Source organism: Astyanax mexicanus, chromosome 14, assembly GCF_023375975.1.
Source record: "Astyanax mexicanus isolate ESR-SI-001 chromosome 14, AstMex3_surface, whole genome shotgun sequence".
NCBI lineage: Eukaryota > Metazoa > Chordata > Actinopteri > Characiformes > Acestrorhamphidae > Astyanax > Astyanax mexicanus.
The window spans coordinates 47274544-47300277 of NC_064421.1; the positions used below are offsets into that span (position 1 = coordinate 47274544).

Here is a 25734-nt window from a genome sequence, read left to right on the forward strand (position 1 = left end):
TTTGATTTCCATTAACACCTGTTCATCAATGCTGCTTGTTAAATCTACAGTATGCATAATTTGAGGTTAGAATATAGCACTGCTTTATAGCAGCTTCACAGCTTTTTTCACAGCCTTAAAATAAAGCTCCTTTATGAATTGTTTATGAAGGAGTTTAATAATGGCTATTTATAACGCTATTTATAAGCAGTTATGACACATAAACAGCAAGAGCAACAGTGGCCTGTCGTGTACCAAATAGTGACTCCACATTAAGCCGTAAATTAAACTCTACAGCACTTTATTTAATATTTAAATAATGATCTATCCAGTCATATCCAGTCCTGTCAGAGTGTTGTGCCCATACACTGCCACAGTAATTCAGTGTGTAAATCCTGGAATGTGAAAAGTGTGTAGAACAGCCACTGTGTTTGTACCAAAGAAAAAGGCCTAATAGTCTCATGTGATTCCTGTGACTCAGGAACATTATCGGTCAACAAGCCATTGTGGAAGATGTTCCAGCCACACATCAGCTCAACATAACCCTGTCTGCTACTGTCTCAGAGAATATTGTCATCTATTATGGTCCATTGGAATTAGGTAGGACCGCCTACCCAATTGACATACAAATGCAGAAATACATAAATAAATAAATGTGAAAATAACGGCAGAAAACACAAAGAAATGTAGAAATGTTAAAATAAATGAATGAATGAATAAAAAATAAATGCAGAAATACATAAATAAATGCAGAAATAAATAAATGTATAACTAAATATATGAATACAGGAATGCAAAAAAAAGACCCAATTAAAGGTTTATGCATGGAAATGTGGAGAGAGATTCCTGATATAATTTTAAGTGTCTACTGTTTTATGTCAAATTGTATTTATTAATTTAAATAGTTATCTATACAATTATTTATGCATTTATTTATTTATGCACACTTGTATGTGCATTTACTTATTTATACTTATGTTATTTTTCTTACTCCATATTCAATTTAAATAATAATTATTAATAGTAATATTGTTGTTTATGGGAAGCACCTTTCTCCTAAAAGTATTAATGTGAGAGTAGTTTCAGAGCCACAGCCATTCAAAACATTTACATGAACGTTGATTCAATATCATAATTTCAACATTAACCGATCAGGTCCCAAGTGAATGTTTACTAGGGGCTCCGAGTGGTCCAGCGGACTAAGGTGCTGCCACTATGATCAAGTGATCACTGGTTTGAATCCTGGTCATGCAGCTTGCCATCAGCTGCCGGAGCCCCGAGAGGGCACAGCTGTCCTTGCTATCTCTCTGAGTGGGTACAGTACATCAGCAGATGGCGCTTGTTCCCCTCATCACTCCTAGGGTCATGTGGATCAGCACAAGGCTGCATCTGTGAGCTGATGTATCAGAACCAATGCTACAGCATCAGCAGCAGTTCAAATGGTCCAAAAAATAAATAAATACTAAATTAAAAAATGTAAAGTTTATTCAGTGCTTTTGCTATCATGGGTTGTATCTACTGGGAAACTGGAGTATCCAGTAGTATCCAATAGTAACCAAAAGTATTCTCCTCTCAGCCAATCCCGCAGCAGGGGGCGTGGCCTGTCTGTAAGCGGGTGGGGGAACAGTGAGCTGCTGGCTGGAGGTGCTTCACTCTGATCTCTGACTCCAGACCGGTAACATGTCCTCAGGCTGGTCCGCCAACGACCACAAGAGCTACACCAACCAGCCCTCCGCCGGGGTGAAGCGGCCGCGCGCGGACTCCGGGAACAGGGTGACGGTGGTGCTCGGAGCTCAGTGGGGGGATGAGGGGAAGGGGAAGGTGGTGGACCTGCTGGCCACGGAGTCTGACATCGTCTGCAGGTGTCAGGTAAACTTATTTCATAACTTTATATGGTTATGGAGGGGTTTATAACTGTATATCTTACATTCATACAGAATATCCAGTCAGAATGATTAGTTAAAATTAGTTAAATCACTATTTTGTGAGAAGACGTTACTTTAAAAGGTCTTGGTTGAAGTAAACAAGCCAAAAACATGATGCTAAAGTACCTTGAACTTGAAAATTGAGACATTACTTCTAAAATTGTGTATTTCTTAGCTAGAAATAGCATATTTAGCACACTTTAATGCTGAGTATATGTGAATAGCAGAACTAAAATTTAAAAACAAAAACAAAGTTAACACCTTATTTTCAGTTTGAACCTTTTAAATACATTTTAATGCAGAGTACATGTTCATATCAGTACTAAATGTGAATAAATAGCATATTTAACACATTTTTGTCAGTGTGAACCTTTTAAATACACTGTAATGTCAAGTACATTTGCATAAATAGGCAAGAAATAGTCTAATTAAAACACTTTTTTCGCAGTTTAAACAGTTTAAAGACTTTAAAGATACTTCAATGATTTGTTTGTGTTCATTACAGTACTAGAAAATGTAAATAAATAGCATATTTAATCATATTTTTCTTAGTTTCAACCTTTTAAATACACTTTAATTCTGAGTACATGTTCATAGCTGTACTAAACTGTCGAATTAAATGTTAAATTGTCTGAATAAAGGTAGTGTACTGTACAGGTATTTTTTTTGTTTGGGTATAAACATAGCAAATTTTCCCTCAATGGTGGCATATTATCCTGCAGGTTCATCTTCTGTATTTTTGGTTCTTCAATAAGTTTCTTCTCTTTCTAGGAAGGGGAAGTAAGGAGAAAAAAAGGGGAAACACTACATTCTGTTGTTTAGTTTTTATTTAGTATTGTATTTCTTTATTTCTTACTCCCTGTTTTAGGAAGGAAGGATGCACTGTAAAAAGTGTCTTATCCCTTCCTCCAAATATAATAACAATCAGTGTAGTAACAAGCAATGTGACTGTGTTTTTTTCCAACTCTACTCTGTATAATACTCTATATAAACCATTATTATTTGATTGAAGTTGAAAGGACAGGGAGTACTGAGAGACTACTTCAGATTTGGTCCCTCAGTACTCCCTGTCCTCTGAACTTTGTGCTGCCATCTTGCCCTTTCCCCGTGTTCAGCAGAAAACTCAATTTGAGACTTTGAATGTACAGTCCAAGAGGGGTTGTCCATAACCTCATTGAATGTCAGTCACAGGATTCGGGCCCACCCCTCCCGACTCGGGCTGGCTCACATTCTCAGAGCCGCTTGACATGTGAGAAGGCCAAGTCTCTTACTTAGCCTGGAAAGCGAGTGGAAAGCTCCCCAGCCAAAGGCCGTTCAAAATAGGCGTCGCTGCCGAAGACTCCGGACTGCTGAGCGCCGGTTGGTCACGGCCAAGTGCTTTGGGAGTGACCCTTTCCCATTGGGCATGCCTCGGGTTAGAGGAAAGGTCAAGCGAACTTGTTTGTCTGTAAGGGGAAGGGCTGGGGGGTACAGTCACATTTCCATGTTTATCAGAGAAGAAAATAAGATCATAAATCCGGACTGCACTGCTGTTGAAGGTCTGGGTTAGAAGTGTCTCCTTACACTGTGTTCCTGTGCTCCTGACACTCGCAAAACTGCAGACAAGCCTGGTGTTTACAGCTCTGTGTATCTCAGGATAGTTTAATTGATGATATTTATGAAGCATCCAAAAAAAATGACATTTAAAGTGGTCTTAAGCATTGCCACTATCATCAGGAAATCACAGATTCCTGCAGCTTGCCATCAGCTGCCGGAGCCCTGAGGTAGCACAGTTGGCTTTGCTTGCTCTCTCTGGGTGGGTACAGTAGATGGCGCTCTCTCTTTCCCCTCAGCACTCGTATAGGGTGATGTGGATCAGCACAAGACTGCGTCTGTGAGCTGATGTATCAGAACCGAGTTGCTGCACTTTCCTCCGAGCGTTAGCGTTGTGATAGAATAGAAGAGTCCTAATGAGTGGGTTGGGTAATTGACCTTGTAAATTGGAGAGACAAATGGGATGAAAATTAGAAATAAAATAAAAATGACGTCTGTACTCGTGTCACTCTTTAGGGGGGAAACAATGCTGGCCACACTGTGGTGGTTGAAGGGACAGAATACGACTTCCATCTCCTTCCTAGTGGCATCATCAATACCAAATGCATATCACTAATTGGTGAGTATTTACATTCTAAAGATTTACACACAATATGAGCAATGAATAATCGATAAGTGGCCATATCACCCCACCCTTATTTACCACTGTTTTTAGCAAAAGAAAAAAATACACTGTTCTCATTTCCCATTATATATCTAGTATAGACAGATTATATATGTCCAGTATCATTTATTTTACTTTAATCCTGGATACAGCTTGGGAAAAACTAAAAGACCATTTAAAAATGATGAGTTTCTTTAATTTTTACTACATCGAAAACCTCTGGAATGGATTTTTTGCACCAGGAGTAAAGCAGCATAAAGTTATCCAAAAGCAGTGTGTAAGACTGGTGGAGAACATGCCAAGAGACGCAAGAAAACTATGATTAAAAACCAGGGTTATTCCACCAAATATTGATCTCTAAAATCTTTTCCAGAACTTTATATGGAGATATCTGGAGTGCATTATTATTAGTATCATGATATTCTGGATCATTCACTTCTGTTACAAATCTGAAAAAAGAGATGGCTTGACAGCTAATTTTACGTTCAAATTAATTCTTAAATAAAAAAAGAAGATAAATTTCCATTATTTTGTTGAGGACTTTGTGACCGTGCAGTTTGTTCCACTGTTTCTAAATTTAGCTTCTCAGGACAGGATTACTATTGATCACTCATGATTCAGGATTACGAAACATTGCATTGCATCATCAGGGTTGTAGGGTTGCACTTTAATCTCATCAGTGAGTCGTGTGTGTGTGAAATTGATTTTTATAGTTTAAGTAAGGAGAATAAAGTAAAGCACTTAAAAATATCTTTTAAAAAATCACATTTCTGTGTCTCCTTGCAGGAAATGGAGTAGTCATTCACCTCCCAGGCCTGTTTGAGGAGATTGACAAAAATGAAAAAAAAGGTAAAGCAAGGGCAGCAATATATATTTATATATATATATATTTTTTTTTGTTGGTATCTTTATTTCTTCTGAGGCAAAAGGAAGGGCAGCATGCTGACATGGTCTGATATGTCTTATCAAAGCCCTGTTCTGAGGGGCATCTGTGGAACAGGTGTGTTTGACTGCGCTTCGGCCAGATGGTGTTCATTTGTGTCACTTTACACTACATTTTATTTTTATTTTAATAAATCTTAATCACAAGTGTGGGACTAGAATGCCATATTTATTAAAATAAATTAAATTAAATATTAATCAACTGATCCAGACCGTAGAAACCAACTACATGTGTGAAAACACTCCTTTATACTCAGCTAGTTAAGTTCTAATTCAGAAATCCTCTATGTCTAAATTATCATACATTATTTATTCCAGCACCACACGTTGGCTTTATCTCCCCTCAAGCATAAACTAGCATAATAATAATAATAATAATAAAAAATATATATATATATATATATAAAATTACATTTTACATTTCTTAAGTTCATTCTTTTATTCACATTTAAATATCCACTATAAAAAATCGCATCTTAAGAAGAAAAAGTGTGATTAATCGCAGTTAATCACAGAATATTGTTGTGATTAATCTGATTACATTTTTTAATAAATTGACACCACTAGTTGTTTGCTTTCATTTCCGTATTTATTTTAAATGAGTCTTTGAAAACAGTGGGACTTTTAAAATTACTGGCTACAGTTCCTAATACAATATAATACACATAATACAACATAATACACATAATACAATATAATACACATATATATAATACACCTAATAAAATATAATTACACTTGATATATAATATAATGCTTGAAATATAATTACATTTTTTAAATATAATTAATTTTTTTACAGTTCCTAATACAATATAATACACTTATTTATATATAATACACCTAATATTATATAATTACACTTGATATATAATATAATGCTTGAAATATATTACATTTTACATTTCTTACATTCATTCTTTTATTCACATTTAAATATCCACTATAAAAAATTGCATTTTAAGAAGAAAAAGTGTGATTAATCTCAGTTAATTATATTGTTGGATTTTTGTTGAATTAAAGCTAAATAATTGCATTTAATCACATAATGATTTCTTGATTTAAATCCACTGAGATGGTTTAAAAAGTTTACAGAGACAGCATTACCAAAATATGAAATGAAGTGTCCAGATACTTATGAACTTGTATGAACAACTAGGTTCTGAGGTGTTTAGCAAAATACTGGATTAATAATCTCTTATTTCTGTGTTTCAGGCTTGAAAGGCTGGGATAAAAGACTTGTCATCTCTGACAGAGCTCACATAGGTATGTATATTTTATATAGTAAATGTTTTAGGATATTATAGTGCCGATATTGTAATAATGGAGAATATATTTAGTGTTTTCTGTTTCTGTATAGTGTTTGATTTTCACCAAGCCGTGGATGGAGTGCAAGAAGTCCAGAGACAAGCACAGGAGGGCAAGAAGTAAGTAAAGAAGGTGATTAAATAATACTGCAAATGCTCATTGATCATTTATCTCATTAAGACGTGATCTCTCTTAACAGCATAGGAACAACCAAGAAAGGTATTGGACCCACTTATTCCTGCAAGGCTTCTCGAACTGGACTTCGCGTCTGTGACCTGCTAGCAGATTTCAAAGAGTTTTCTCTCAGGTAAACTAACAGAATTCACAATAAAGAAATTACCGTATTATAAGGCGCACTATCAATATGAGTCTATTTTCTGGTCTATTTTCGTACATAAAGTGCACCGGATTATAAGGCGCATTATGCAACACTAGTAAGTAACAGGGGTGTCGCCATGTTTTCCTTCTAATTCAGCAGGTCTCAGCACTGGGTAATGAGACCTGTAAAGCTAAGCTAAGCTAAGTTAAGTAAACTGTAATGGGTAACTGATTTTGGATTGTTTTAAGCCAGATTTTTTTGCAAACGTTTGCAATATTCAGACGCTATCAAGACATTGTGATAAATTTCACTTATTATATTTGAAGACTTGAAAAAATTAAGGAATGCAGTGCAGCATAATATGACGAATACAGTTAAATACATTTAAAACAAAGATGAGAACCTTCTTTCAATCTGTTGCTTTTTTTTTCTCTCTTTTCTTTAGGTTTAAAAACCTTGCACAGCAGTACCAATCAATGTACCCAGCACTAAAAGTGGATGTTGAAGGGGAGCTGAAAAAACTCAAGGTCATTTAAATTAAGCAAACTTTGAATTTACATTAGATATACAGCTCTGGAAAAAAATAAGAGAGCACCTCAGTTTCAAATAAAAATATTTTCATTTACAGCATTTATTTTCAGAAAATGAGAAATGGCTGAAATAACAAAAAAGATGCAGAGCTTTCAGACCTCAAATAATGCAGAAAAGCAATATTTGGTGGAATAACCCTGGTGGTTTTTAATCACAGTTTTTTATTCATGCATCTTGGCATCATGTTCTCCTCCACCAGTCTTACACACTGCTTTTGGATAACTTTATGCTGCTTTACTCCTGGTGCAAAAAATCAAGCAGTTCAGTTTGGTGGTTTGATGGTTTGTGATCATCCATCTTCCTCTTGATTATATTCCAGAGGTTTTTAATTTGGTAAAATCAGAGAATCTCCTCATTTTTAAGTGATCTCTTATTTTTATCCAGAGCTGTACATACATTCATGTTAATGTACATTAATCTATTTGTTGTATTTGTCTTTCTTAACTTTCTTTCCTGTCTATTACAGGATTATGCAGAGAGAATAAGACCCATGGTGAGGGATGGTGTATATTTTATGTATGATGCGATACATGGACCTCCAAAGAAAATCCTTGTAGAAGGGGCAAACGCAGCTCTCCTAGACATCGACTTTGGTACGAACGTATTCCTACATCTGCATCTACTGTAGCATAGAGCTATTTCTACTGCATTGTTCATCATAATATCATGTCATTCTTAGAAAGTCTAGGTATGTCTTCTGTCTAGGAACCTATCCGTTTGTGACATCATCCAACTGCACGGTTGGTGGGGTGTGCACCGGTCTTGGCATCCCCCCAGCAAATATTGGAGATGTGTACGGAGTGTCGAAAGCCTACACCACGCGAGTGGGCATTGGGGCCTTCCCAACAGAACAGCTCAATGTAAGAACTGACGCCTACATCACTGTTAGCTCATGTTAGACCATGGCTAATATTTTCAGACTGGCTTTCACTTTTTATTTCACCTGAAATATTAAAATACAGTAAATCTGTCTGACCCAAACCACACTACACTTTTATTACTGCCACACTTGATTACAAAAATACAGGAAACTAGGCTTTAAATGGTCCAGTGGTTCATATTCAGGTCATGCAGCTTGCCATCAGCTGCCGGAGCCCTGAGAGAGCACAGTTGGCCCTGCTCTCTCTGGGTGGGTACAGTACAGTAGATGGTGCTCTCTCTTTCCCTTCATCACTCCTAGGGTGATGTGGATCAGCACAAGGCTGCGTCTGTGAGCTGATGTATCAGAACCGAGTCGCTGTGCTTTCCTCCCAGTGTTAGCGCTGTGATGCTACTTAGCAATGCTACAGCTATCAGCAGCAGTCTGACTTCACATGTATCGGAGGAGGCGTGTGCTAGTCTTCACCTTCCAAAATATGCCCCATCTCACTCATTCTAAAAGCCTGTTTGGGCAAAGTGCACAAAATACTGGATCTCAGAAAGCTGCAGGAGAGTGGAGGAGAGCTATTCAACAAAGGAAAAAAAATATCACTTTTAAAACACCCAAAGTCCGTTTCACACCAGAGTTCTCCTTTAAATCCAGGGCTTTCCATGATTTCCAGATGTGTAAAGCATCTCTTTAAACTAGTATTGAATGTAAGTCATGATCTTGTACTGTATACTGACTGTGCACTCCGGTGTGTATGCATTGCACACTCATGAATTTCACACATCACAGAGAGAGAGGATTATGCTGGAGGAACAGCTGTCTCATAGTGGAGTGCTTCAGGCTCTAATAGGAATCACATGAAGAGTAGATAAATTTAGGCTGTGAGACTCTGTCTGGGGTTTGGTTTCAGAACGTGAGAGCTGACCTTTAGATCAGGGTCAAACCTTAGCAAGCATTAAAGGAGAAGTCTGGTGTAAAAAAAACTTTGGGTGTATTAAAACGTGATAAAAAGTAACTTAACTTCTTTACCTCCATTGAATCTGGAGAGTTCTGACATTTAAAACAAGACATTTAGAGCTTTAAAACTGAACAAGAAGCTTATTAAAAACCTCTGTTTACATCCCATAGCGTAGATTAAATCTCCGGGCGCCGCCATCTTTAATTTAAGTCTTAATAAATAAGGTTTTTGTCATTTTTTTGTATATTTTTTGCATTCTAATATCGACAGTAACCAGATATTTATTTTTAGCAACAGCTGGATATTATGCATTTCCAAGGAATTCAATTAATTTTGCAATCTTCTCAACTGTATCCTACCTATTCCTCCTAGTGCTCGACAGTTGACTTATGTAATTGTGGCTTAAATTTATGATGGCGGTGCTCAGAGATTTACATTACTAAGCTATGGGATGTAAACACTGGTTTTTAATAAGCTTCTTGTGCAGTTTTAAAGTTATAAATGCCTTGTTTTAAATGTCAGGGCTCTCCAGATTTTACCAATGAAGTGTTTTGAAGCTACTTTGAGCCTGAATAAAGGTGGAAAATGCGGAAAAAAATAATCTACATTGGCAAAAAATGCCCCATTTCATCCATTGTAAAAGCCTGTTTGGGCAAAGTGCACAAAATACTGGATCTCAGAAAGCAGCAGGAGAGCAGAGGACTATTTAACAAAGGTTTTATTACGATTTAATAAATACACCCAAAGTCCATTTTACACCACAGTTCTCCTTTAAAAATCTTGCCTTTTCTTTTGTAAACTGAAAGACGGTATTTTCTGAAATCCAGCATGTAAATGCTACAGTAAGTTGAATATTTACAGCAGAGTTTCATTAAGATGTCCTTTTTGTCCTCTGCTCAGGCTGTAGGGGAACTGCTGCAGACACGAGGTCATGAAGTGGGCGTTACCACGGGCAGAAAGAGACGCTGTGGTTGGCTAGACTTGGTCATCCTGAGATACGCACACATGATCAATGGATTCACAGCGTGAGTTATTTAGAACCAAAGCATTACTGCAGGCACTGTATCTTTAAGTATTTAAGTACATACTTATCATGGAAAAGTACATACTTTTAGCATTAAAATTAATACATAATTAAGTAACTTAAGTATATTTTAATTGTAATCAAGCTATATTTAAAGACAACATAAAAGCATTGGGTTTTTTGCTTTTTTCGTATATCTTTTGCGAACTTAAGTAGAATTAAGTATATGTTTTTTAAACATAATTTTTAATACACTTGAAGTACATTGTAAATGTAATACTTTCTGTATTGATGCACATGTTGTGTACTCCTTAATGATACTGGAGAAAAAAACTACACTAAAGTGCACTTTAAGCAGTATTTAATGCCACTACATATATTTTCTATCAACACAAGGTTTAATTTAAAGCATATTGCTTAAAAATACATTTTATGGTTATACAGAGAAAATATATTTAATCTGTTTTTAATAGAAAATTTAATATTAAATAGAAAATGCACTTTTAGTATATTCCCTTTTTTTTACAAGGGTATCTTACAATAAAAATGATTTACACCAGAGAGTGCACGCTATATTATCAGTGATCACTGCTTTTGTGTATTTTTACAGGATTGCTTTAACTAAACTGGACATTCTTGATGTACTTGATGAGATTAAAGTAGGTGTCGCCTACAAACTCGGAGGAAAAAGAATTCCCCATTTCCCAGGTAAAATCAACATCAACAGATATGTATAATATGTATAATGTACAGTATATGTAGTTTATACTGTAGATACAGTATGTCTTAAGCTGATAATATAGCCATAAGCCATAAGATTTGATGAGTCTTTATAGTTGGGTCAGATTGTGCATCTAAGACAAGCTTTCTCGTGTTCTTTCACTGTTTCCATCTTATGTTTCTTATGTTCTGTTTGTTATTGTCTGTAGCGAACATGGAGGTCCTGCAGAAGGTGGAGGTGGAATACGAGACTTTTCCTGGCTGGAAGGCCGATACCTCAGCAGCAAGGAAATGGAATGATTTGCCTCCCAAAGCGCAGAATTACATCCGCTTTGTGGAGAACAACATAGGTGTTCCAAGTAAGTCACGTAGTATATTAGAAATCACTATGATAAACATTCACAAACAATTCACCAAAACATGCTTGTAGGAGAAAAGTAAAGGTTTTGTTCATTCCACACCGCTATGCAGTCACTACAGATACACAGTACATGCCCTCCTTCTGATTGGAGGTGTTGGCTGTGTGTTGAGTGTTCTGGTAAGCCAGGTCACTATCAGCTAGTGGTTCTTTCCACATAACTTCTTGATGATAAACCCGCAGACTACAGTCTGATAATACTCACCTCTGAACGGCAAACGAGCAGGAGCACTGACCATTTTTTGGAAAAAAAATGAAGAATTTTAAGTGCATCTTATAATGCGAAAAATACAGTAATATGTTCTGCCACATCTGTACACACTGAGAAATGCATAAGAAACGGAGTGGGGAACTGTTGTAATCAGGAATATTGCTATGGTTACTGTAGTCTTGTTTGTCCCACCTCACCTCCTCTTTCTCTCTTATCACTCTTTTGCTGCTGAGTGACTCAAGCATTCAAGTCTTTGTTTCTCTTTTTTCTTTATTTCTCATTGTTTTTATCTTTGGATTCACAGTAAATGAGAAAAGTATATAAAAGTTATTAACATCTTGTTTTAACACATGAAATCATGATAGAACAGCATGTTATACATGTAGTTCTCATGTCACTCCTCAGTTTCTTAAAAACATTGCTCTTAAATTCACTTTGCATGCATATGTATGTGTGTTTGTATGTGAGTTTGTATTCTGTAAAAGTAGGCATCTCATTTTATATTATTTTATTTTTATTATATTTTATTATATGTTCATATTTAGAAACTCTCTCTGTCTCTTTTTCCCCAATATAAAAGACGAGTACAAAATCTAATTTTTAGTTTTTGTAAAATGCATTTATTTTTTACAAACTGTCTGCATCTTCCCAGAGAATGTGTCCGGAACTCACATTTGGGTTCCGACCCACCAGTTGAGAATCACTTTTCTAAAGGACGGTGCAAACACAAGACAGTTGCACCACTCAGGAGACCTAGGAAAAACACTTTAGTGATGAGCAGTGCATGATACCACTGAAACTGTGTAAATTATGATTGCACAATTCTGTGCAGTTTGATTTTTATTGTAACTTGTGTTTCTGTCTCTTTTACAGTTAAGTGGGTGGGAGTTGGAAAATCCAGAGAATGCATGATACAAATGTTCTAGAGCATCTGCCTCGGCTGACATCTGGAACATCATGAGCATCATGAACGTCTACCAATAACATGTGTCTCCTCTCAGGAACGTCCCTGGCTATCTCACTAACGTCACAGCAGATGGACTGGCTTTAATAAATGCTGTGTTGAGACATGAATATGAACTTGTGAATAAATGCATCAGAACAGTGGGATTTATTTTTTCTTTCAGTAGCTGGCATTAATTGACTGATAAACGCTGAAATACGAGCTTTCACTTGATAAAAAGAAGACTTCTCCTGAAGGCTTTCTCTCTAATGGAGATTATGTTCAGGCATTATTTTATTCAGATATTGTGCAATTTTTTCCTCCTGGATCAAAGTGAAAGCTGTTTAAATATGTTATGGTTGTGTGTGTGTGATAGCGTGTGAAAGGCTATGTTGACATTACAAGCCACATTGCTCTTATCTGATTTTTTTGCTCAAATCTGTTCCTGAAACGTCTCACATGCTGCACATTGATACCTGTATAAACGCCTCCTTCTTCACCAACAACAAATAAAAACCCTCATATTAGAGAGAGGAGAGACTCGTAGCTTTATAAAGGGAAATGGATGAGTTAGCAGCTCATATGTGGAGCATCTTTTGCTGGAGTGGAGAGTAAACAGCTGCTCTGAAGTTCATGCTCAGGTCCAGGAGGTGAAAAAAGGACAGGCGGTTTGCTTTTGCTGTTTTTTTTGCAGCTATAGCTGCACAGCTGCACCAAGAGATATAGTGTGGGTACTAGAGAGAAGCACGTAGCGCTAATGCTAATGCTAATATGTAAAAGCAAAAACACACATGAATTTGACATGATTTGACCATTGACATTCATGTTGCATGTCCACATATGAAAGTGGCTCAGATCTGATTTGAACAGATCTGAAAACAGCCATAAAAAATCAGATCTGAGCCACATAATGTGAACGTAGCCTAAGTAAGCTCTGTGCTGAAGATCAAGATGCAGTACACCTGCAGAATGTCCACTACTTTGAAATCTTTGACATTTGTTATATTTAAACAGTTGTTAAAAATTTTGCATGGTTATATATTTGACACCACATGTTTATTTCAATTTGTATTTCATATAAAGTTCTAGTTAAACCTTTTAACATTTTGTTAAGTGTTATATTGTTATTTTAGCGCTGATGATTGTGAATTCTGTCTGCGACCTGCATTTACTCCAGCGATCTCAGGATTACATATATTTCCCTTTGAGTGCTGCTGCATGTAATGATTGTCAACAGAACATCATATGAGATTATTTATCCAGTTTTTCTTCTTTGATTTTGCTGATGTTGTTTACTCCTGAATAAACGTTTCTCACAGTTTTGTTTCATGTCAGATATTGGGCTAGTCTGGACATCATGAAGCCGCTTCAGAAATAGATACTGACAGAACATTCTGTTCCAGTGCGCTTTGCCAAGATTATCTAAACTGGGAGCCACTAGACCCAGTGATGGCAGTAAAACACCAGATGCAACTCAAGTCTCTTAAATAAATAATTAAGTTAAGCCAAAATAGTGCAGCTTATCTTATGGAATCTTACAAATGAAGCCCAAGTTTTTTTTTATATTCCCTTTAAGAAAATATTTCATGATGACGCCAAACTGCTTTACTTTTTTTTATTTATAGCTTCACAAAACAAACATATATGGTACTTTCTTCATGAAAAATGGCATTATTGAATGTTAAAAACTTGCACTGCCCTAGAAGTGCTATGGATATAAATGTCATTCTTTTTATATTAAGATAAAGGCACACAGATTACTATGCACAAAAACTCCACTCTTAAAAGTTCTAACTCTTATTAGCAGCTCATATGTGGAGCATCTTTTACTGGAGTGGAGAGTAAACACAGTAAACAGCTGGTCTGAAGTTCATGCTCAGGTCGAGGAGGTGAAAAAAGGTCAGGCGGTTTGCTTTTGCTGTTTTTGCAGCTACAGCTGCACCATTGATGGAATGTATGGAAGTGACTTAGATCTGATTTGAGAAAATTGGATTTGCTGTGTGTTTTCACAGCCATAAAAAAATCAGATCTGAGCCACATTGAGCATAAAATCTGGTTTGAGTCACTTCAGCCTGGTAATGTAAATGTAGACAAAGTGACTCAAATCTGATTTTAAAAAATCAGATTTGGCGCGTTCTCACATTCGTGAAAAAAAAATAATATCTGAGCCACATTGAGCATAAAATCTGATTTAAGTCATTTCAGCCTGGTAATGTAAACAAAGATAACGTGACTAAAATCTGATTTAAAAAAATGGGATTTGGCGCGTTCTCACAGCTGTGAAAAAAAATCCTATCTGAGCCATATTGAGCAAAAAATCTGATTTGAGTCACTTCAGTCAGGTAATGTGGACGTAGCCAAAGTGACTCAAATCTGATTTGAAAAAAATCGGATTTGGCACGTTCACACAGCCATGAAAAAAATCTGATTAAGCCAATTGAACCTAGTAATGTGAACATAACCTTAGACAGTTACAGCTGCACACTCTATGTAGACATACTTGAAGAATATACTTTAATAATGCTCATCATACAGTGATACAGTAGAAAATTGACCGTGTAAACCACTAGAGGGTGAGGTAGTATGTGAGATGTACCGTTTACCATTATTTGTATTATTTATATAATTAATTTTTGATTATTTATTATCTGATTTACTGCCTGAAACTATGGAAGCCCATTTCCGCCACCTGAAGAAAAAAAAACGTCCTCAACTAAGTCATAATTATGAGATAAAAAAAGTCATAATTATGAGATAGTAAGTCATATTTATGAGATACAAAGTCATCTCATAATTATGACTTTCTATCTCATAATTATGACTTAATATCTCATAATTATGACTTTTTATCTCATAAATATGACTTACTATCTCATAATTATGACTTTTTTATCTCATAATTATGACTTACTATCTCATAATTATGACTTAGTATCTCATAATAATGACTTACTATCTCATAAATATGACTTACTATCTCATAATTATGACTTTTCTATCTCATAATTATGACTTAGTTGAGGACGTTTTTTTTTCTTCAGGTGGCGGAAATGGGCTTCCATATGAAACAGTAAATCTGGTGTCTGAACTTTTCTGTTACAGGCTGTAGTTGCTGCAGTGTGACTCCGGGGCAGTAGGGGGCGCTGAGGCCAGTCTGGTGAAGCGCCGCATTAAAACGCGCCCACAGTTCGCGCGAAACTACTGGATCAACACGCTGCGTCTCTGCGCCATAATCTGAACTCAGACTTTCAGATCCGCTCTGTTTTACAGCGAGTTTAAAATGCCTAAGCGCTCCTGTCCTTTCAGCGAGTCCTTCTCCTCCCAGTACAAGATCCATGTGGGCCAGAAGGAGCTCAGCCAGCACGGAGTGTTCGGTAACCAGTACAGGCAGGAGGTATACGGTGAGTCTCCTCATTTTTTCTACTACTTTCTTCTGCTTTTTTTCCCCCTAGAGTTAGGTAACCCAGGTCCAGAAAGTAAAAATCCATCCCAGGGTTTAGTTGTTACTAAACGACTGCTGCAACATAGCCGCACAGGCAGCTGGTACAAAACCGTGGGATGGGTTTTTACTTTCTGGACCCGAGTTATCCACCTCTTAGTTTTTCCTGATTATTTTAGTGTTTAGTTTAGTGTTTTTCACAGGTATATTGTACAATTCGGACTATATATACATAAATTACATACATATACAGAGCAGCCGCTATTTTACCAGTAACGTTACTTTAACGTTAATCAGCTAAAGAGCTGTAAGATTATAAGCGCTGGGCGATGGAGGGGTGTTTTTGTTTTTATAATTCGGTTAGTCTGATTCAGTTCTGCTCTTTTTTTTATTCTCTGCATTTAAACTTTGAGTAACTAGCCTAGCCTAGCGTTAGCGCTGCACAGTGAGAGATGGCGTTGCTGAGGAAACAAAACTGCTAAACTAGCGCTAACATAGCGGGACGACTGTGCTGGATAGTTAGGCCTTATGTAGCTTCGTTATTGTCCTCCCTCCCGTTTAGACTAAGTTTGCTAGCCTGCTAAGCTAACTAGCAACTAGTTTGTTGTTAGCTGATAACAAAGTGTTAGCTGCCTGGTATTAACTGGTAGTTAGCCCTATTACCGCGAACTAACTGGTATCAGCTGTTTGAAAACATTGTGTTTTCAAGCGACGTTCTATCGGTTCTAACCTAGCAAGTTGGCTGCTTTTAGCTGTTTGGCTGGTTCTAGGTGTCTGGGTCTAGGTATCTGGTTCTAGGTCTTTTGTGTGGCTGGTTCTAGGTGTCTTAAATGTGTGATTCAAAGTGTCTCGGTTCTAGGTCTGGCTGGTTCTAGGTGTGGTCTGTGGGTGGTTCTAGGTGTCTGGCTGGTTCTAGGTGTCTGGTTCGCTGGTTCCAGGTGTGCTGGTTCGCTGGTTCCAGGTGTGCTGGTTCTCGGAGTTTGTCTTGGTCTAGCTGTTTGTTTTCGGTTGGCTGGTTCTAGCTGGTGGCCTGGCTGGCTGGTTGTAGGTGTTTGTTGTAGGTGTTTATATGTTTGCTGTTTAGGTATTTGTCTGTCTGGCTGTTTCTAGCTGTCTGGTTCTAGTTGTCTGTCTGGTTCTAGTCGTTTGTTTTGACTTTTAGGTGTTTCTCTCTGGCTGGTTTTAGGTGCTTGTTTGTTTTAGGTATTTGTCTGTGTGGCTGGTTCTAGCCGTTTGCATGATATTTAGGTGTTTGTCTGTCTGTCTGGTTCTAGGCATGTTAACTAAGCTAGCTATGTCTGTAGTCTTGTGCATTTTGAGTAGAGAACTAAACATGTAGAAATGTTTACTCTCCTGTCTGAAATGCATCTATTAATCACATTTATCTATGTATCCATCTACAGAAAAGACCAAGAACCTCCTCTTCAATGGGACCAAAGCAGTGATGGAGCGAATTTGGAAGGTGGATGCAGAGGGGAAGTGCTCGGATTCAGACATGAGCAATCCGGGTGATGCACCCCATCCGACAAACAACCAGATGCTTCTCAGAGGACAGACTTTGATTGGTCTGGATGGCAAACTAAAGAAGACCAACTCTGTTCCAGGTAAATTGTTTTGTATGCTAGGGCTCGGCGATAGGGCCCTAAAATATCACAATATTTAATGGTATTTTCGAAATAACAGTAATCTTGGAGATACAACAAAATGCTGATTTAAAAAAAAAATATCCCAAGAATACACTACTGCAACAAAATGAAAATTTAATGTCATACTATTAATGCACTCCAGATATCTCCATATATCCAGGATTAAAGTAAAATAAATGATACTGGACAGATATAATCTGTCTCTAGTAGACATATAATGGGAAATGAGAACAGTGTGGAAAAAAATAAAAGAACCCTGATGTGATCTTGGCAATTTTATATTTTGTATGATACAATATGGCACACCCCTAATGCCCTCATAACTGTGTGGATGTTTCCTCAGATGCTGCGACTGCTCCTGCAGTGTGTGGAGTCTGCCAGAGGGCGTCAGGAGTGAGGAGGCCCTGCTCACAGTGTGAACGTCCTGCATGTCCCACCTGCACCCAGCAGTGCAGCAGCTGCTCCAGCCACTGCTGCTCTATATGCACTGTTACTGAGTAAGTTTAACACCAGGGTGTGCCTGGAATACTCCCTCTTTTCTTAATTTACTCAATTTACCTTTTTAAGCTCTAGAGCTGCTTCTGTTTTATCAGTCTGGGCAATTACTAAACTTTTGGGGGTTTTAAAAGCCATCTTGCATGTGCACTGTCTCCGCTTAGTTTTTTTTTAATTCCTCTATTATTCCATGTTAAATTACTGGTCATTGTATGCTACTATAAAATGAATTGCCATTCTTTAAGGTGGCCATGATATGTCGGGTCTAGTTTTTATTTATCAAATAATGATCTTTGTGGTTTTTGATTGGGTATGCATTAATTTTATTTATAAGTGACATGGACTAAACAGTCAGATTGGATTTAATTGTGAATTTTATTTGTAGTAATTACAATTAATGACGAGGAAATGTGTAAGCATTTTATGAGTTATGTAAATTGCTTGTCAGTTGTGTACTTCTTTTTTTTTTTTTTTTTTTTTTTCTTCCACTTTTTTCCACTTTTTTATATTATTCACGACCAAAAAAAGCTTTTATTGCAAAACAAATAAAGTACTTGGTTGTGAAAGTTTGACAACTGTACTTATAGTTAGGGTTTTAGACAGTCTTTATGCAGTAGTTACTGTACATGGCAACCTTAGCTGCAGCTCTTAAGACAACAGGCACTATATGGGACATATAAACTCAGATTTTTTTTTTTATATATATAAAAAACTATTCTATTTTTCTTCCCTGAATACTATGTAGCATTGGTCTCAGTAATGCAGAAACCCTTAGTTCTGAGGCTGTGTTGATTATTTGGTTCTGTAACCAAACTCTTAAATTGTAGTCCTGCACTGCTGCACCAGTTTCTGTGAGATAAATGTAGGTATTTTTCATTAAGTGACTTTTTGTGTGGTGTTTCTACAGTTACACAGACCGCTATGACCGGGTCCTCTGCTGCAGCTGCTCTTCATAAGGTGGAAGGAAGGATTTGGGAATGAATGAATGGATGGGTGGAATTGTGTAAAGCTTCTGCTGGGGTTTGCTTTTAACTCTGTCATTCCATGCAGTGTAAATGAATGTCATGTATATGAATTTTATGCTTGTGTATCCCAGTCTTGTACATATGTAATTTTTACTTGTTGCAATAATAAACTTGTACTTTGATAGTTAATCTGGCCTAAGTCTGTTCTATAATCACATTTGTTTGTGTATTTAAAGCTCACTGGTGGCACTATTTAGATTGTAAGGTAGATAAAGTGTGAATGATTTTATAATGATTATTATTTTTATTATTTTTTTTGGTTGTAATTTAGAAGGGTATAAAATTACTGTTTGGATATCTGTATTGAAAGTCTTTAAACAGTACCCAGCCGTATGTCTAAGAATTTCCAACTGTTTAGAAATTATAAGATCTGTGCTGTAGATCTAAATGTGGCTCTGGCTTCAGTTGTAGCTCCCACTGAAACACTATAATGAAGATTATGAACCCTTAATGATGTCGCTTGGCTATTTTCTAACTACAAAATTGAGGTCAGCTGCTCCTGCTCAGTTGTTTTTTTTTTTTGTTTTTTTTATTTTTTATCTGGGACACAGATAATGGTAGGATGTAAATTATGTAGTACACCTGAAGTCTTGTTTTTCCATTTTAATTTGCTCATCTACAATACAAACTGCTTTTAAAGAACTTCATCCCAGCCACAAGAGGGCAGCACATGTATATGACAACTACAGACAGACCTCCAGACTGTCATTGTTAGAAGCTGAATGCATGAATTAGAGTATCAAGCACAGGTATTTATTCCAAACATGTTACTCCTTTTATCTGTGTCTTCTTAATACAGAATGTTAAAAATATTAGATACAGAACGTTATGGGTTGTCTAATAGGAGTGTTGCTCTTGTGTCCAGATGTGGAGTTTATCATCACTCTGCCAAATAAATGCAGTGGTGTTTTCTCATGATGCCACTGAATGGGTGCCGTTTCTGTCCCCAGGAAATTACATGTTTAAATGTGCGCACACAACTTTAAACACATTAAAATACATGCCTTTTACATTGACCTAATAGCAAAAGTAAGAAATGTAATTAAATACATTAATAAAAACTTCTTAGAACACTGAAAAAATAGCATTAGTTGCCTGTCCCCCCCGCCCCCCCACTCTCTAACTATAAACTTTACCATGAAATATATAATTACTGTCCTATATAAGTCCTTCAGAGATGTTTTTTTTTTTTTGCATAGTTCCAAATTCCATCTATGCTTTAAAAATATATTTTTTCATAATAAATCTATAATATAGTTAAAATTTTACATTTTTAGTCATGACCCTGGATTGAAACATCTGGAACATTCTACAACAGGAAGTGACATCAGTTGGTTATTCTAAAAAAAAGTAAGTTCCCTCATTATTTTTCCTGTATATTTGATCTTATTTTAACTCTGACTGAGGAGCTCAATCTCAACACTCTGTCCTGTTACCTAAATTAATTCTTACACCTTATTGGTTTTTTTTTAAAGTCACTAGAATGTGCTCAGTGTCTTCATGTTATTAGCATAGCTGCCATTTAGCTATTCATGTTTTTGCTAATTCTGTGTGTCTCAAAGTCTTTCATTTTAAAGAAATGGTAGACTGCGTGTTCAAATAATTAGTTTTTATGACAAAAAAAAAATAATTCCTGTTACTGGCACTCATTCTTTTTACTTTTTATGATTTGAGTAACAGGACAATATAACAGGAATGAGTTTTTAGCATAGAATTAGCAAATATACATGTAATTTTCTGTTGACAGAAATGGCACTGATTTAAATATTTAAAAAGAATGAATGTAAAACAGGCTGATTTTGCAGTTAAGTTTTCACATTTGGACTGTATCTGGATTTTGGGTTTGGGTTGTGCTGTGATGTGATCTTAATGTGCTGTAATGTTATTTAATAGCTAACTTAATACCTAATGAAGCTAAATTAAATAAATGCTAAATGTAATGCTCTCTAATATGTTTTATTGTTAAATGGATATTTATTGTGTGCTTGTTCTTAACAGCATATAATGTTACTGGTTGTAAAATTGGCCATTGCTTCCAAAACTGTGTCGGCACCCAAAGCTGGGAATGCTTTTTATTGCGTCAAGGGAGAAAAGTGTCAAAAATTATGACAGCCTGTGCCTAACCAGGAAAAAACGCTTCAGGACAGGACAATAGTTATCACCAGCCTGTACCCACTGACAGGCAGAGATGGACATTTAATAAGAAAACAGGAGTTTACACTCCTAAACAAGCAGCTGTGTGACTTCAGCCTGCAAAACTGATGTTTATGTAGCTGTTTACACTGAACTCAAACTTATAATGAGCATCAGTAACTGCACTTTACAGCACTCAGAGAAAGTTAGCAAGTATGCTTGGTCTGTTTCTATCTTTCCTATATCTGCTCCAAATGCATGTAGTTATATCCTGCATTTATGTATAGTTTTAGTGCAAAAGTTTGTGAAAATTACACAGAGACATATCTATTTATTTTTATTAAATATCACTGTTTTATGATTGATTGAATTTTTTTTTTTATTATTCACATTTTCTCCACAATTTACAAGGCCAGGAGGGTGAAGACTAGCACACGCCTCCTCCGACACATGTGAAGTCAGACTGCTGCTGATGATGTAGCATTGTTGAGTAGCATCACAGCGCTAACTTTCGGAGGAAAACGCAGCAACTCGGTTCTGATACATCAGCTCACAGATGCAGCCTTGTGCTGATCCACATCACCCTAGGAGTGATGAGGGGAAAGAGAGAGCACCATCTACTGTACCCACCCTCTTAGGGCTCTGCCAGCTGATGGCAAGCTGCATGATCGGGATTTGAACTGGCGATCTCCTGATCATAGTGGAAGAGCTTTAATTTTGTTGTTTTAATTGTTTACTGTTTTCATTTTACTGTTCAGAAGTGTCAGTCAGCAGGTGAGTAAATAAAGCACAGAAACACTCTCAGATCACATAAAGAAACTTGAACAGTTGTTCTCGTTTTATTGCAGACGTTCAGATTAAGATTTGAGTTTTGAACAGCAGGAATTGAAGTTGAGTCAGTTGAGTTGTCTGAACTGCCACCTATTTCTGAGCTCCAGGAAAACACACGTTAAGCAGTAGAGAGTTTCTGAACAGCGTTAGCATATGCTGTGACGTCTCTTTATCCGGTGCAGGGTTGTGTTCTGTCTGAGCTGAGCTGATCTGAGGCCCTGCAGATGCCTCACTGCTCCCACCAACTGCTCCCATGCCTGAGAATCAGAGAACCGCCTGCAGACACCAACTGCTGCCAACCACAGGGAAGAACGCAGACCCAGCAAGTGTGACTCCCTCATTCACACAGCCGCCGGCTCACTCTCGCTTCTGCTGGAGATTTCTCAATTGTGCTGATCCGAATTTCTTTTATTACAGCCAAAATCCCAACTTACTTAACCATTTTAGTCCCTGCGTCCATTAAAATGAATTGTTGTTTCTTCTTTTTTTATCTTGCTTGTCTTGCTGGAGCATCTGTGACCAAGACAGCAAGTCTTTTTGATGCATCAAGAGCCACGGTATCCAGGGTAATGTCAGCGAGATACCACCAAGAAGGACCAACCACATCCAACAGGATTAACTGTGGACGCTGTAAGAGGAAGCTGTCTGAAAGGGATGTTCGGGTGCTAACCTGGATTGTATCCAAAAAACTCCATAAAACCACGGCTGATCAAATCACGCAGAATTCAATGTGCACCTCAACTCTCCTGTTTCCACCAGAACTGTCCGTCAAAACAATCAATTATTGTGCTCTAAAACCAGGGTTTCATTCTTCAACCCCTGTATAACATTATCAGAGTTGATTATTACCTAATGACTCTGGCAGATCTAAATAAAACAGCCTAACTAAAGGTAGAGAGCCAGAAGGTAACATAGACACGGAGGCTTTTTAGTTTTTAGTCTAGACTTGATTGAGACATATTCGGGGAGATTATTCCAGCATTGGGGCTTTTTCTCATTATAAGAGAAAGCTCTTCCTCCTGGTGAGCTCCTCTGAATTCAGGGAACTACAAAGAAACCAGCACCCTGAGATCTGAGTAATCACAATGATTCATAATAATGGTTATGGTGGTTCATAATTTTAAGGTTTAATCATGGTTTGTGGAGTAAAAAGGTCAATATCAGTTATGAATGTAAAAACACAGCGTTAAACACAGGCTTCCAATGCAATTAACATAAAAAAAATAATATTAGAATTAGAATTAGTACACAACCGATTCTTGTTTTGTGTGGATTACAGAAAACAACATTCTTACTAACAATTGGAAACCCTTTCAGAATTCAGGTCTAAAAAGGGTAAACCCAAGACAATTCATTCTACACACATTTTTTATCAACTCAATACATATTGCAATATTTTAGATATAATTCTGTAAATGCTGCTTTGTTTCCTAAAGAATGCACTTTTTTTTATTTTAGCCAAGTGTCAACTTGTGCCCACCACCCTCCACCCTCTCTTCTCTAAGAGCACACTGGTTTTTAAGTTCTTGGCATTTACGTTGGAGTCTCAGTTGTGCCGCTCACGTGCTGCTGTTGCCCAAGGACACTTGCCTTGGCTGTGTTGTGTGACTCCACTAACAAACGGTTAATTGAATTTTGCGTTGTGATTCACCCTTTATGCTAAACACAGACAGTCAGCCAAAAAAGAAAAAAAATCTTTTGTTCTGATTTTATAGATAAAAGATAAAAGAAGAGCTTGGAGAATATAATCAAATGCAAAGTTAAGTAAGGAAAACACAATCAAATCAAATGTATTTATTTATATTGCAACTGTTTTTTTCATAAAGCAGTTGCAGCAGTTACAGGACAGAAAATCAGACAAAATACTAAACATATAAAGTGCGATACTGTAAAATTAGGTATCGATACTATACCAAGTAAATACAGGGCCAGTATTGCTGACACTGATACCAATATCGATTTTTACTTTTTACTACTACCATCTATTTTTGTGTAGGGTAGAGCAATATATCATAATTTATTAAGAGAATGCATCATAAATATGTATATTTAAATAAACTTTGAATTTTGTAAGTTTTCCGTCAATCAATCATGTTTATGATGATCAAAAAAAAAATAATTAAGGCGAATAAAAATACTTTTATTTAGTAACTCAGAAATTTAAATAGAAAACTTAAAACTTAAATTTCTCTTTTGGGGTGGTTTATTCAGCCATATATATTCGTCATGTTTGAGGCTTAGCTATATCTTTTAATTGGTAGCATATCTATTTTTCAGCTCCAGTGAAATATTTAATTTAGTTTTATTTTAACTGGCTGAATATATTCCCTACGCGACTGTCTGAATAGTCTATTAATCAGTCTGCTAAGAAAAGGGAGGGGCTAACTGAGCATGAGTGAAGTGAGAGTGGAGGGGTGTTGTACGACCAGTCAGTCACACTGTAAATGTCTGTAGTTGTATCGAAGATAAATTAAAACTTAAGAATCGATCTCATCATACAAGTATCGATCAATACTGTAATCTACGTACCGTTACGTACCTTTTCTTACCTTTACAGCCCGTCTCTGTCAGGTTTGCAGGTTTGATTTTACAGCTTCACATCATTTAATAAGATCTGTTGCGCATGGTTTGAACTTGGTGGTTCCATACATAAGAGATGGGGGTTGCCAACACAGTAAGAAATGTTCAAAATACCTGGCGCCCCAGACCAGTCTGCTGCTACAGGGTACCAATGTGAGAATATGTTTATGTTGTGTAAACACTTGGTCAGGGTACATGTGTGTGCGGATGTGCCTTTGATGTCTCCAAGCTGTATTTAATGGGTAAAAACTCCTTGAGACGTCTTCAGAGGTCATGTGGAGATCATGCTTTTACAGACCAGAGCTGATTTAATGTTACGGATCTCAAAAAATGAGAATATCATTGAGTTACTTTTTTTTTTTTAATGTGAAACTCATATATTGTATAGATGTATTAAACACAGAGTGATCTATTTTAAGTGTTTATTTAAAGATTTTAGTGTTGATTAGTTAGAAAATTTGAATATTATTAAATAATACCAATTGGTACTTTTAGTACTGTGGGCAGTGTGCCAAGTCCTGCTGGAAAATGAAATCCGCGTCTCTCCACTCTTCCTCCAGACTCTGCTCCCTTGATTTACTTTAAATTAAATGTAAAATTTACTGATGATCAGTGATGGTTTGTTTGGAGAGTCATGTCTGTCATCTGCTGGTGTTGATCCACTGTGTTTTATTATCAAGTCTAAAGTCAGTGCAGTTTTGTTTTCCCACAAAATCTTACAGCACTTCATATCTTACAGCTTCCCTCTGCTACTGACAACTTTTATGGAGATGCAGATTTCATTTTCCAGCAGGACTTGGCACACTGCCCACACTACATGCCAAAAGTACCAATTGGTCTTATACTGTATATAATATTCTAAATTTTCATTAGCTGTAAGCCATAATCATTAACAATAAAAAAAAGTAATGGCTTAAAAAAATAGATCATTCTGTGTGTAATACATCTTTATAATATATATCTATATAATATTTCACATTTTGAACCGAATTACTAAAATAAAGTAACTTCAAGGTAGGACCATCACTTGTGGACCAACAGTTGTGCCACTTGGAGAGGTAGGAGCCCTTCGGGAACAAGTGTAGTTTAACCTGGACTACCATCCTGCTTACAGTGTTACCCCTGGACAGGGTTCCTATTTTTCAGAGATTAGACTGGTGAAAAGGGCTTCTTTCTAAAATA

At 36.7% G+C, this 25734-nt stretch overlaps 2 protein-coding genes across 3 annotated transcripts; both read left to right on the forward strand.

Moving 5' to 3' along the window:
• Nucleotides 1-1619: 1619 nt before the first annotated feature.
• Nucleotides 1620-13722, forward strand: adss1 (adenylosuccinate synthase 1). Of its 2 annotated transcripts, XM_022672586.2 has the most exons (13): nucleotides 1620-1848; nucleotides 3954-4056; nucleotides 4888-4950; nucleotides 6259-6309; nucleotides 6404-6470; nucleotides 6551-6658; nucleotides 7116-7197; nucleotides 7728-7854; nucleotides 7967-8121; nucleotides 9988-10112; nucleotides 10722-10819; nucleotides 11041-11190; nucleotides 12334-13722. In XM_022672586.2, exons 1-13 carry the CDS (start codon nucleotides 1660-1662, stop codon nucleotides 12384-12386), a joined length of 1371 nt encoding a protein of 456 aa, XP_022528307.2. In that variant the 5' UTR covers nucleotides 1620-1659; the 3' UTR covers nucleotides 12387-13722. The 2 variants fall into 2 exon arrangements, with proteins under 2 accessions (XP_022528307.2, XP_049319490.1); XM_049463533.1 differs by lacking the exon at nucleotides 1620-1848 and having other exon boundaries at nucleotides 3970-4056; nucleotides 4888-4949; nucleotides 6257-6309.
• Nucleotides 13723-15578: 1856 nt separating this feature from the next.
• On the forward strand, nucleotides 15579-19137 carry siva1 (SIVA1, apoptosis-inducing factor). The gene is made up of 4 exons (XM_007230350.4): nucleotides 15579-15804; nucleotides 17246-17446; nucleotides 17832-17985; nucleotides 18891-19137. The coding sequence occupies exons 1-4, from the start codon at nucleotides 15684-15686 to the stop codon at nucleotides 18937-18939; spliced, it is 525 nt and encodes a 174-aa protein (XP_007230412.1). The 5' UTR covers nucleotides 15579-15683; the 3' UTR covers nucleotides 18940-19137.
• Nucleotides 19138-25734: the final 6597 nt, after the last annotated feature.

Bases quoted from the DNA above. Each gene is read 5' to 3' on its own strand.
- adss1 (XM_022672586.2), top strand. From the start codon at position 1,660: ATGTCCTCAGGCTGGTCCGCCAACGACCACAAGAGCTACACCAACCAG. The intron at 6,659-7,115 runs GTAAACTAACAG...TCTTTTCTTTAG, and splicing joins TTCAAAGAGTTTTCTCTCAG to GTTTAAAAACCTTGCACAGC. The intron at 8,122-9,987 runs GTAAGAACTGAC...TCCTCTGCTCAG, and splicing joins TCCCAACAGAACAGCTCAAT to GCTGTAGGGGAACTGCTGCA.
- siva1 (XM_007230350.4), top strand. From the start codon at position 15,684: ATGCCTAAGCGCTCCTGTCCTTTCAGCGAGTCCTTCTCCTCCCAGTAC. The intron at 15,805-17,245 runs GTGAGTCTCCTC...ATCCATCTACAG, and splicing joins GTACAGGCAGGAGGTATACG to AAAAGACCAAGAACCTCCTC. The intron at 17,986-18,890 runs GTAAGTTTAACA...GTGTTTCTACAG, and splicing joins TCTATATGCACTGTTACTGA to TTACACAGACCGCTATGACC.